The sequence below is a fragment of the Morone saxatilis genome, unplaced genomic scaffold (assembly GCF_004916995.1).
Source record: "Morone saxatilis isolate NCDOM2014 unplaced genomic scaffold, NCSU_SB_2.0 Contig14, whole genome shotgun sequence".
Lineage (NCBI taxonomy): Eukaryota > Metazoa > Chordata > Actinopteri > Moronidae > Morone > Morone saxatilis.
In genome coordinates, this window is record NW_023339696.1 from 12,188,585 (window position 1) to 12,201,227 (window position 12,643).

The 12,643-nt window shown below is 40.9% G+C and overlaps 1 protein-coding gene across 2 annotated transcripts in view; it reads right to left on the bottom strand.

The window, feature by feature from the left end:
- LOC118323534 (mitochondrial import inner membrane translocase subunit tim16-like) overlaps window positions 1–12,643 on the bottom strand; it is a 106,165-nt gene that overhangs the window by 4,116 nt on the left and 89,406 nt on the right. Inside the window, exons 10-28 of one of the 2 annotated variants that reach the window (XM_035655522.1) lie at window positions 7,382–7,436; window positions 7,174–7,231; window positions 6,929–7,074; window positions 6,711–6,809; window positions 6,523–6,627; window positions 6,242–6,401; window positions 5,932–6,107; window positions 5,697–5,805; window positions 5,469–5,555; window positions 4,945–5,087; window positions 4,719–4,823; window positions 4,410–4,495; window positions 4,121–4,262; window positions 3,917–4,006; window positions 3,644–3,760; window positions 3,376–3,511; window positions 3,128–3,219; window positions 2,878–2,964; window positions 714–2,638 (exon numbers count right to left, since the gene is read on the bottom strand). In XM_035655522.1, coding sequence (XP_035511415.1) covers window positions 2,630–2,638; window positions 2,878–2,964; window positions 3,128–3,219; window positions 3,376–3,511; window positions 3,644–3,760; window positions 3,917–4,006; window positions 4,121–4,262; window positions 4,410–4,495; window positions 4,719–4,823; window positions 4,945–5,087; window positions 5,469–5,555; window positions 5,697–5,805; window positions 5,932–6,107; window positions 6,242–6,401; window positions 6,523–6,627; window positions 6,711–6,809; window positions 6,929–7,074; window positions 7,174–7,231; window positions 7,382–7,436 — 2,002 coding nt within the window. In that variant the 3' untranslated portion in view covers window positions 714–2,629. Of the gene's footprint in view, window positions 1–713; window positions 2,639–2,877; window positions 2,965–3,127; window positions 3,220–3,375; window positions 3,512–3,643; window positions 3,761–3,916; window positions 4,007–4,120; window positions 4,263–4,409; window positions 4,496–4,718; window positions 4,824–4,944; window positions 5,088–5,468; window positions 5,556–5,696; window positions 5,806–5,931; window positions 6,108–6,241; window positions 6,402–6,522; window positions 6,628–6,710; window positions 6,810–6,928; window positions 7,075–7,173; window positions 7,232–7,381; window positions 7,437–12,643 lie in introns of those variants that run through there. The other variant, XM_035655525.1, reaches the window with a different exon arrangement.

Sequence of the window (12,643 nt, forward strand, 5' to 3'; positions counted from 1 at the left end):
GGCACAGTGCTACAGTTTGTTGCTTCACAGAAACAAGCATACCTCAACAACAGACACACATCAAAAAACAATTACAAAATCAACATAAAAACATCTTAAAACATGAAAGACACTATACATTTTAACACTGACAATGTGGCAGTTTAAAAAAAGACTGTAAGAAACTATAAGAAGTGCTACGGTGCTGGTTTGTTTGATGATTTAGTATTGGAGTTCAGCAATCGGGACGAATGATAACTTCGGTCTGTTTGATTTGCACTTTGGCACACGGAGTCTTCCTTCTGATGGCAGAGGTTCGTATTCAGAGAAGAGGGGCTGTTGAGTTTTCTTTTGCTTGTTTCATGACTGTGTGCTCATATAGGCTCTGTCTAATGCTCGAAAGACACTTCATTCTATTAGTTTTTTTGTTAAAGATAATGCTCATTCATTTATTTCCATCTATTGGCCCTAGCTAATGTTAAAAAGGCACCTAAAACTATAATAAAACAATGTAGTAAATTTGTGAATTTATTCTTTTTTAGCAAAATATAAGTGTATTTATTTTTTGTTGTTGTGTATATTTACACTATTTAATGCACTTATTTCCTGTGCCCTATATGGGCCCACATAATCTCACCAAAGATGAGTTCGAGTTCAGAAATCACTTCAATCTATGAGCCATTCCTAAACATTTATTCACTGAGACTTAATCACAAAAGAACAAGTAGTACTGGGTTCAAAGGGTGTTTATTGCAAGACCGTATTGAAAAAAAAAAAAAATCCACAAACCATTACTCAAGTAAGACAGAAAAATAACAACAATGCTTTACTCACTGTATAAAAAGGAAGTGCCTTTGTTAACACAATGGAATGAAGTTAATCCAATCCAAACATCACAAAGTATGGCATTCGAGAATCACAAGCACATAAATTATACATCATCACAACACTGATGACTGACAACACCTGCAGTTTATGTGTACAACAAGATGCGCAGGACCACGCATGGCTGAAATGATGGTTCATTTCAGTCCATCAGAAGTTGTAAACAAACTCCGTGGGTTATTGATATTGATATTGCTGTAGCCCTGATTGGTAGATTACATGATGGCTGTTATGGCTGCATTGTTATAGTTATTAATACTGTACTGTTACTGTCTAATTAACACCATGATTATTTACTTCTAGTAAACATTAGATAAGAAAATTAGCTCATTTAAGTGAGGAATATCCCCAAACAGTCTGAAAACCAACAAAAATCATGATTAAAAACTCAACTGCCCAGCAAACAAGAAAAGAAAAGAAAGGAAACATTTATCTCAGAGTATACAAAGGCCCCTCTGGTTTGGCTTTCAATGCATAACATCATAGTTTCATTGACCTTTAACCCCTACTTATAAGACTATTATATGACAGCTGGATGGCAACATTCAATCAAATCTAACTACAAATACAGTAACACATCATGTTAAAATGGCATCTTATTCTATCATTGGCTACCAAAGAAAAGTGAACTTAATTTTGTTGTCATTATAAATTCCAGTTCATGGCTAACCATGAACACTGGTGACCCTGTTGTATCCTCAGTGTGGTTTTTGCTGTTGAAGGAAGGTCTTACTTCATAGTAAGAATGTTACAGTATTAATGTGTGTGTTTTACCTGACCAAACAGGAAGACAGAGTTGTTGTTATTATTATTATTTTTTTTTTTTACAGATGCATGATGTTCATTAACAATATTTTTTGCAACATTAAATTTTTTTAAAGACACATTGTGACTGAGCGTGCTCATATGACTGGCCAGTAGAAAAAGCAAGCAGTGGTCCACTGTGGAGGCAAATGTGCACACAGGTAACAACTTTGTATGCAATGGTACACAACCTGGTATCTTGAGATCATAACAGACTGGGGCCATTAGGAAGAGGCCATTATTCTTTTTTTTTGTATATTGGGACACCTCAGAATGTTAAACCATGGCTACATACCACAGACAAAGAGAAAAACTGTGCCAAAATCAATTTTTAAAAAGTTATTTGTCATCGGTCTAACTGGTAATGTCGTATAAAGCAGAAGTATTATTGCTATGATTGCCTGCTGTTTAATTCCCCTTTCACTGACTTACACCTGTGGTTTATCAGAAATATGTCTGAGGTGTCCCCATATATGATTGTATATACATGTATAATCATTCATCTTGCATGGTGGGATTTGCTTTTGAAATATCATCAATAATGTGACACAACTAATTGCAGTCTACATTAACATAAAGCAGTTACTATGTCAGATTTATCCCGGAATGATTCCTGAAATATTTAAGAATCACAGCTAAAAATGATTTTCATATCCAATTTCATGCAGTCTGACATGATGAACACCAACTAGACAACATGAAATTCGATTTTTCAAACCTTAACAGATATTGAGATACACACTGATATTGTAGATATTGATATTTTCTTTCCCAAATCATTGACACTTTCACATTGTACAGTATTCCTTGCGTGTGCAGTAGGCTGAGCTGCTAGCTGATTAAGCTCAGAGGTCCTGTGGGTGGCACCATTGCATGCACACATGGCAATTTGACATTTGATCTGCTCCCTCCTCTCTGCTGTTGGCACCACGATTGAACCGAAGAAAAAATCCCATCCCTTTTAGTCATCCTGGACGACACAAGAGCCACAGTTACCAAAGATGGAGTATAGACATGTAATACATTGGCAGTAACTTAATACTTTTGATGTTAAGCTCTTTATTAAATATTTCACTCAGATACTAGAGCTTGGGGATAATTAGCTATTATCTATAAGCTTTAAGTGGGTTAGCAGTTCTTCCTGCAAATGTTTGCACATTTTTAGAGTCGAAACTCATCTTTACAGCTGTTTCCATCACATTCACTCACCCACTCGTCCTCATCGACCCCTTCGAAGGACTCCTGTGGCAGCGGGTCGTCCATGTTCCCCAACTTAGCCACCATGGCACTGAGCAGCTGGGCCAAACATACATATATTCAATGTTAAAAACATCAGAAAAACACAGCTACTTTTATTCAGCAACCAGAGACCATAATGAAATCCACAACGGTGCAGATCAGATGTGCTGGATGACACCACCTAGAAACACAAGTGTGCAGTGTTTCAGCTCATCCTCACCTCGTCTTTCTTTTGTTCATCAGTCTTCTCCTCTAGGTAAACAGATGAGGGCAGGTATTTCCTAACCGGAGCCTCTTTGGGGGCCTCACTCACTGAAATAAAAATAAAAACACACACACAGCATCAAACCACGATCTAATACCGACATGTAGATTGTAGGGTTAAGCATCTTCATGTAGATTGAGAGTTGTTAGATAAAAGTCACATGGTATGCATGCATATTCAGACTCTCTGGTCTGTGTCCGCACCTGGTGTCATATCTTTAGGCTTCAGGCTGATCTTTTTGTGTTGCCCATTGGAGCCAGACAGCCAGGCAGAGGCAGTCAGTGCCGGTTCCCAACAGACTGCTGTGTCTGTGTACAAGTCGTCCTGGAAAAACTCTTTCTGGAGACCCAGAGTCACATACATAGAGTTAGACCTTCTATAGTTAAACCATAGCCATTTATTAGAATTTACCAGCAAAAAGAAAGGCCTACAGTATTTCTGTAGGTCCACTAGGTGGTGTATTTGGCTCACCTTGACCCGTGGCACTTTGAAGGCCACTGGCTCTATGGTTGTCTTGGTGAGCATTAGTGCCACGGCTATCTCCACATCGCGCACGTTGCACTCTGTCTTGGGCAGAAAGGCCAAGCCCTGGAAACAACAGGAAGAGTTTAGCTGATAAAAACACACAGCATCACAAAGATGGCACAGGTTTTAAGGAGGATATTTTCACCGCTCTAGCACTTTGGCTGTGTGCAGATGTATGCTGACTCACTGATCCATTAAAATATGAGTTCAGCTTAGTACCTTATGTGGCTCAGGAGAGTTAAAACTGCTGCACTCCATAAAGTGCGGTGCATCGGGGAGCACCTCATAAATGTGCACTCTGGTATCACCCTGGAAAACAAATGAAACACACAGATTACATCAAATTCTTATTTTCTCGTCAACTTTGGTTCAAATGTAACTCATATGCAACTATATTTTGTTTGTTTTTTTCTATTTGCTTACTTTTCCAGTGAGGATGACGACGCTGGTGTCAGGGTCATAGAAAGGGATGAGGGTAGAGGGGGAGATGTCTACAAGGGTGCTGGCTGTGGCTCCAGATGACAGTGAGTCAGCAGAGTACAGGTAGAGTCCTCGCTCACTGCGACTGCAGAAGGACGACAGGAAAGAGTCAGTGGGGAGCTTTCCTTTTTACTGGCCCACTGATGCCCTGTTATTATGATGTCTTAAAATGCACATCCATACATAATTTAAGTATTTTATGACACTTTAAGTAAAAAATTATGTTCAGTACCTGTCAAATCCTGACACCAACAGGTACTTGCCATCACACACCCACACTGCACGAGCTCCCCTGTGGCCCTCAGGACCTGGGCCCTCCTGAAAAAAACAGAAAATAGCAAGTGTGTGTGCATAGAGATTTCATTAGTGAGTGAACCAAAAAGAACCTGTGTTTTTTCAGTGATTTAACAATGTCGTGCATTGTTTCATGTATGAGGATGCCTCTATTCTAAATCATGTATCAAAAATATTTTGTTTTTGGTTGCCTTTCCACCTATTTTTTTATTGTATCCTGCCATATTCTTTAATGTGTCGCACATACCTGCACTGGTGCAGTGGACTTGCGGGGGTCATAGATGCGAACTTTCCCATCTTTGCACACTGTGGCCAGGAGCTTCCCATCTGGGCTCCACGCCATGGCAAAGACCTGAATATATACGCCACAAAAGGAAACAAGGAAGAACAAGAAGAAGAAAAAAACTCAAAGACTTAAATGCAGAGTTGATGTATTCCAGTATGTGCAAGCAAACCAAATCTTGGTCACCCACCTGGTCCTGGTGTCCCTTGAGGAGTTTGACCTGCTCGCCGCTCTCCATGTTCCACAGTCTGACTGTGAGATCGTAGGATGAAGACACCAGCAGTCCGCTTGCCAGAGGGTGGAACTTGATGGAGTAAATCTTTTCTGTGTGGCCTAAGAGGGGTCACAGCAGCTGTCAATCACCTCATCAACATGAAACAATTCACATAGACACACTATACGCTTAAGTTTTTATACTGTAGATGTTTTCAGTGAAGTCCTGCAAGATTTAACTGTTGTATGTCAGAATCAGAATCAGGTTTATTGCCAAGTAGGTTTGCACATACAAGGAATTTGCCTTGGTAAGTTGGTGCATAACAGAAGATAAAAATAAAAGCAGCTGATATATATATATATATATATATAAATATAAATATAAAGAGAGAGAATATGTACAATATGGCCAGATACTTAAATAAGTCAGGCTTGTCAATCAACAATCTGTTTAAATAAACTAAAACTCTAGGTGAATTCAATGAGTGGATCCTGACATACCTTGCAAGATGAGCTCAGGCTCAGTCAGGGTCTCTTTCAGCCCTCCCTCTGGTACGTGCCACACCCGGATCTTTGCATCATCACCAGCTATACCACGGATGGTAGAAAGTAAGATGGAGATACGCATGTCACAATCATACTCCCACACTTATCAAAACACACAGGGAGCAGTCAGTACACCATACAGCTGCAAATGCTCACATCTATACAGTACATGTATTCACTAACCCACAGCAAGCCGGTGTGTATCAAAGGGGTCCCAAGAGAGGTCGACCACATTTACAGAGTTCTGGATGGTGGACAGGGCTGTGTCTGGCAGCCTGCCAGGCTGAGAGCGCTGAGGAGGAGGAATACACACAGTAGTCTCATTTTCCAGTCATTAAAGTACAAGGGAAACAACATGGAGACCAACCACAGTTTTCCTAAATCAACATGACATAAATAGTAATTTCCAGCCCCGTACCTCAAAGATGCCAATTTGGCCTCCAGAGATGGCGAGTGGCACTGCCACACGTTGGCGGTTGACACAGAAGCCGTCACACTCGCCTGGTGTAGTCAGGTTGAGGCCACGCAGGTTAGTGATGTGTGTGTCCCGGTGCATCACTGTGCCTGCGATGTGACGGAACTTGGAGGTTGGTCCTGGATCAAAAATAATTATGAATTAACAGCTTTGTCACTAAAGAAACATTATTATAAAATGACAGACACCACAATGATGAAGGATGAGAGATTTTAGGTGTGTGTGTGTGTGTGTGTGTGTTCTGTGTTCATACCCAGCAGGCTATGGATGGCCTTGGTGCTCTGGCTCGGACTGGGGCTGGGGAGGAAGCCTGAGGAGAGGCCGGAGGTAGAGGAGGGAGAGCGGGATGGGGCAGCGCTGCTGCTGGGAGTGGTCAGAGGACTACTGGAGGTGGAGCAGCCACGTGCTGGATCCTGTAGAGCAATAGGGTGGCAGTTAAAAAGTTTTTACCACCCCCAATTTGTGAAGGAATTTCCTGTGAGAATCCACTAGTACCATTATTCCTAATTGATGGTCAGTATATGTGTCTCTCACCTCCTTGCTCCCCCCGCTAGCCAGCTCCTTCTTTGCAGGCATTTGTTTTGCTGGTGGAGCCTTCTGTTTGGGCTGTTTGTCTGGGTGGAGGCTGACTTTCTCCACCTGAGGACAAACAGAACTAATCGTTAGAGGTGTCTGTACAGTGTGAGGGCCAGATAAACTTGTTGAAAATGGAGATGCTTTACCTGCTTGTTCCCTCCCTGCCACCATTCCTCAGCAGACATGGCTGGAGTTGCGCCCACTGTATCCGGGTAAAGATCGTCATGAAACTCCTGCCCTGAATGCTGGGACACAAAGCAGCACACGCAAACATGCATGCATGAAAACACCAATGCAAATAATGCGCATATGTGCATACAGTTAGAGTCTGTATGGTTTGGCATATCAGTATTGCTGTGCACACCTTGCGAGGGACTTGATAGCTGATTGGCACAATACAGCTGTCTGTCAGCTGAAGCACGCGCATCACTTCACAGGACATGACATCCAGCGCCAGCTTGGGTATCATGGCGACTCCTCGTGTTGAGATGTCGGTCAGACAGTGGCTCACTACAGAGAAACGTAGAGAGAAAAAAGAGAGATCAGATACTAGACGTGAGGGGGGCTGTAATAATCTGACCAGACAGATAACAGATGACCAAGCTTTACCTTGCGAGAGGAAAGGCTCGGAGGATGACACTTCAAAGCAATCAACTACAGTGTCTCCCTGTACAGGAGAGAACATCAGTATCAGACACGATACATTGCAGTAAAGACCTACACTGCTGTCAAGGCTGCTGAATTCCTGATTTGCGATAAAACTACACAAAACCTCACTTGACAGAACGCATAATAGGGGCATCTATCTATATCTTACCAAGCCAGCCAGTGTGAGCAGACCAGTGTCATCATCAAACAGAGGGATCAGCATCCTGGAAAGCAAAGAGACAAGAAAGAGAAAGACATAAGAAAGAGACATTAAATTATACTCATTACAACATGTGGTACACGTATTATAATATAATAATTTAAATATGTCACAGGGTCTATGGGTTTAAGTTTTTCATAGGCACCACTAGATGGAGCAGTATGCTTAATTATAAAGCAAAAGTGGTTAGCATTGAGAGCTGTGTTGTGAGTTTGTCCACTGATCTTTGTCTGCAGGTTAGGGAAACAGTCTGGAAAAACGCCTGTTGAACATGTTAAGTTAAACAAATGCAGATTTAGTGACATTCACTGGTTTGTATTCCTCAATGCTTGGAACTTACACAATAAAGGATAAAAATATTATTATCAAAGAAGAAAATAGCATTAAACCCATGATGACAAGAACTGCTACTAATAATTATTTCTTTATTGCTTAATCAGCTTTTTTTAATTAACTGATACACACAAAAGAAACACCCATCATAGTTTCCAAGAGCCAAAGGGGATGTCTTCGAATTACGTTTTGTTCAACAAAATGTCCAAAACTCAAAGATATCGTGTTTATTATTGCATTAAGAAAGAAAAGCAGCAAATCCTCATATCTGTTAAGCTGCAATGAGAGAATGGTTAGCACTTTTGCTTAAGAAATAAGCTTAAGGAGTAATCAATTAGCAAAATAGTTGCCTCAGCCACACAGGCCTAAATAAGGGCCACAGTCACCTGCTCCCTCTCATGATCTGAGGTAAGAAGATTGAGGGATGAGGAAACTGAATGGAGGAACGTAGAGCTGGCTGTAGTAAGCAAACCAAACAGGAAATCATGGCTTAGACAGGAGGCATACTTGCACAAACACAGGCAAGGCTGACAAATCTCCCTCTTTCTCTGCCTCTTACTCTCCTTCATATTGTGGTCTCTCTCTTTTCATCAATGAGAGCAACAGCCTGCATGCTGTGTTGTTTTCCAGACAGGAAAAGATGACCAAGAGTGGTGGCTGATCTAACCACTTCACATCACAGGCCACAGATAGGCTGATTGAAGTGGAGAGGCAGTTCCAGTGATTGGGTTATGATGATGACCTTGTGTAATGGTACTATTCTAGAGGGAAATGCCACTCGGCTGCCTCCACATCAACTGAGAGTAACTGGTGATGTAATGGTCCAAGTATGACAGTATAATGACAGACTTAGTTCGGGTATCTTAAGCAACTGTGCATGGTGACACGCAATGGTTTGTACTGTGTACATGTGTAAGAGTGACAGAGAAAGACAGTGTTTGTCAGCAGTCTTTGTATGCATTTCAAACAGAGGAAGATTTTCACATTTAAACACGAGTTCAGAACCCTCAGTCACTAAAAACTGCCTGCCACGTGTCTGTGGTTGTAAAAACTTACATCCTTTTGTTGTGTTCACAAATGTTTTCCAAACCAAGGTGTCGAGAATCATTTTCATTTTTGGAAGTTATTTTCCTTCTGGCAGTTTTGTGAAGGCATAAACGTTTTTGGTAAACTAGTCTGCCAAAGGGAAATTGAAGCGCAAGAGCAGATAGCATAGTATAAATTGGTAACTTTAAAAAAACTAGAAGACTTTATACATTATGACTGTCTACTGTAAACAAACTAAAGCATGAAAAAAATGAAAAATAAAAAGTGCTATTTACTATGTACACCAACATACATACTGACTATGAAGTGTACTGAGACAGAAATACTATAGTCACAAATAAGTGAGGAGATAGGGAAGTAGTAATAAATATTTAAATCAATTAAGAACTACACAAAGAGTGTGAAGGGTGTGTCTTATAATGCAAGACAGGATGGAAAAAGGTTAGTGGCAGTGTGATAGACTTAAAGTTCATTAGTTGTTTTAGTCTGCTGAGAACAGTGATGATTGAATAGTCCCTACTCAACCTTCTGGGTCGTCATCTTTATTTCATCCGTACAATCTGTCTGTGGTGCATCAACAAAATGGACCTGTCCCAGATCTGCATCTCCTCTTCTCTCTAATAACCCTCTCTCCCCTTTCTCTGTCCCAGGCCTGTGAAGTCAGCGAGGGGTGGCCATGCTTCATTAGGGGCGACTGTGTGTTCCCATGTCGGAGTCAGTCCACAGGGAGTCCCTAAACACCTCCATTCCCACACCCCTCTCGCTGCCTGACTTCCTCTCCCTCACTCGCTCTTTCCTTTCCTATTTAACAACACCACCACCTTGCACCCTGCGATCTCTTTGTGCCTCCAAGAAACAACTATTTCTTCCAATTTGCCTTCACATTCTCTGTGGCCTTATCTCTGCTTTTCTCATAGTAAAACAGTCAAATAGCCACGTAATAGGAGTGGAGCTTTATCACTGATAATGCCTCTGTTTACTATCACTTTCATGCTTCACCTCACCGCCAGCCCATTTTCCCACACATACACGCATGCATGTGCATATTTACGCACACAAATGTACAAGCACACATACGGACATGGGCTAATAATACAGCTTAATGATGTATGTGCACATGCATTAGTAAAAGCGTGCAGTTACAGTGTGTTAATTGTGGGAGCGGGCTTGTTGCGCAGATCTCGATCACGTGGGCTGATTATGAATGAAAAGGAAAAACTATTACAGGCCTCATTCATGAGCCGTAAATAGACGTGTGTGTGTAGTACCAAATCAAGCCTGACACACTAATCCAGACATATAAGCTCTTTTCAGTGTTGGGTGTGTGGCTATACCAATTTGAACCACACACACATACTAATAAGTCATAAAAAAAATATATTATTATTTAATGTTATTTTCCTGAATGGTGGCATAAGAGAACAAAAGAGATAAAAAATAAAGAGGAGAAGAGAATCACAATAGCAGGTGTTAAACATGAATAACAGCTAAGAAGACTACCCCTTGAAGGATGGTATTCTCACACTCTCAGAGCAATCTGCACCCACTAACATCTCAACACCTTTCCAGCTCTTCCAACACTCTGCAATGAGCCGTCCAATGATCAAAAAAATCCCCCTGGCTTTAGTCTGTCACTGGCACTCTGCTGCTATCGGAGTTTACACAAAACAGAGAGCGGAAAGAACCCGCCTCCCTCCTCGTCTGCCATCACTCTCTCACACAGACCCAAACGCACATCATAAAATGACCTTCTGCCCATGACAGCAGCCTTCAGCACCAGCAGATATGATGGGTATATTACTCTACACTAATGTGCATCTGTGTGTGTGCATGAAAGCCTCCGAGTCAGCCCAGGTATATTATGATTATGAGATCGTGTTGTCGTTTGATACAGTAAGAGATAGTGTAAATCAACGGAATAACTGACTAATGGAGGGTCAAGACAAATGGATATGCGGATGACAGACAAATGCAGAAATGGTGTGTGTCTATGTGTATGTGTTTGGAGTGCAGGGTGCCTGTGATTTGAAAAAGGAAAAATGAGGAAAAATGTCCAGTCATCGGACAACAGGAGTAGGGTACTGCAATTATGGATACACATAAACACATAAAATCCTTCCAAAAACACATTCAGCTGCAGAGATAAGTACTGTATTATTAAAGAAAATTTTGTGCATTTGTATGTAAATGCACTAACCAACACACGCTTTACACTTGAGCACATATAGGCACGTCCAGATGCACTGATAGCATCAGACACACACACAGCAGGGTATTATATACAGTATATAGGTGGAGCTAATGACAGCAGCCTGAAGAGGTAAAGGGTTATGGTCTTGAGCTATGGCAGCTATGACCAGATCAGTATCAGTCAAAGGGACCTTTCTCTGTTAGTATGAGATCATGGCCTTTAGCTAGGCCGGCCTTACTCCTAAAAACACACACTAGACAGCACAATAAGCTCCAGTCGACAGGCAGGAGCTGGCCAGAAAGCAGATAAGAAAGAGAGAGGAGGCCTTCGGGGAATATGAAACAAAAAACAAAGCAGCTGGTCTCTCGCTTTTTATCATCAATTATTATAATATATTATACCATGCTAGTGTTACATTGACTTGTATGTTCTATATTATACTAATAATACAGCTCTTTATTAATACAGCTTCCATTATATGGATTACATATTAGTCTTGGATCGCCGTTTACATAGATTTGTTGTATTTTTCTGTTACTTTCACTACATATCTGGATGTCATTGTGCTGCTGCAAAGAACAAATTAATTTATCTTTGTCTTATCTTATTTTTATTTAGGCTTACATATTGTTCTATGAGAAATTTGACCAGTGGAGGCTCTTCACAGTATTGGAAACCAGTCTTCATAGTCAAAATGGGGTCATAATCAACTGCAGCTTTGTTCACTGTTCATTCTATTTTCATTTCATCCTTTTCCTCTCTGTCATCCACTCCTCCCTTCTCTTTTTATCAGTCCCCTGGTTATATCATCCCAGTCAGTGGGGGTGAGTGAGTGGTGAAGCAGTATCTCTGAGGGTGAAGGGTCTGCTAAACTGTGAACTCGAACAGTCCACTTTATCAGTCCTGCCTCCAAAGACAGCAGGTCTGCAGCTTGTCCAGCTTGTCTCAGTCAGGCTCTGCTGTCCCACTGGCCAGCGGTGACTCAGTGTTTTAGACTGAAACTAGAGCCGCCATGGCCATAAAATAATGTTTGGATTATCACACAGGGTCACAAGGACACTTGGGATGGGTCACAGCGAAAACAGTGGACGTGTTGTTGGGAGCCTCGTGTCACTGGTTTTAAAGTGCACATTGGCTACTCAAGTTATCATAATACACATAGGTCAATACTCCTATATACATTAGGTCAATACTCTTTTCCCACACTCACTTTAATTCACATTAAATTCAATTTTTGGTTAAAGTCAATGTTTTAACATAGAAATATTTTGAGTTAAAATATTATACTTTTTATAAATTGACATCAGAGGCTATTGTCCACAATCCTGAAGTCCAGAAGTACTTTATTAAAAACTGGTTGACACAAACTTGACAAAAACTTTGACAAATAATTTTTTTCCTTGGAATCTCAAGTGTTGACAGAGAGACAGCAATCAGTGTGAATAAATCTTGGTACTATATTTTTTTAGTTTTTGAATCTATCTACCTTTGCTTGGCTATATATATTTTCATATTAACGAAAAACAAGACAGATTCTACAGCCCGGCTAGTGGCTCTGTGAGGCTGTAAGTATTTAAAGTATTGAATTATTTTGGCCAAATGAAAATATAAGGTTGTTACAATTCATCCTAAGGGGAACA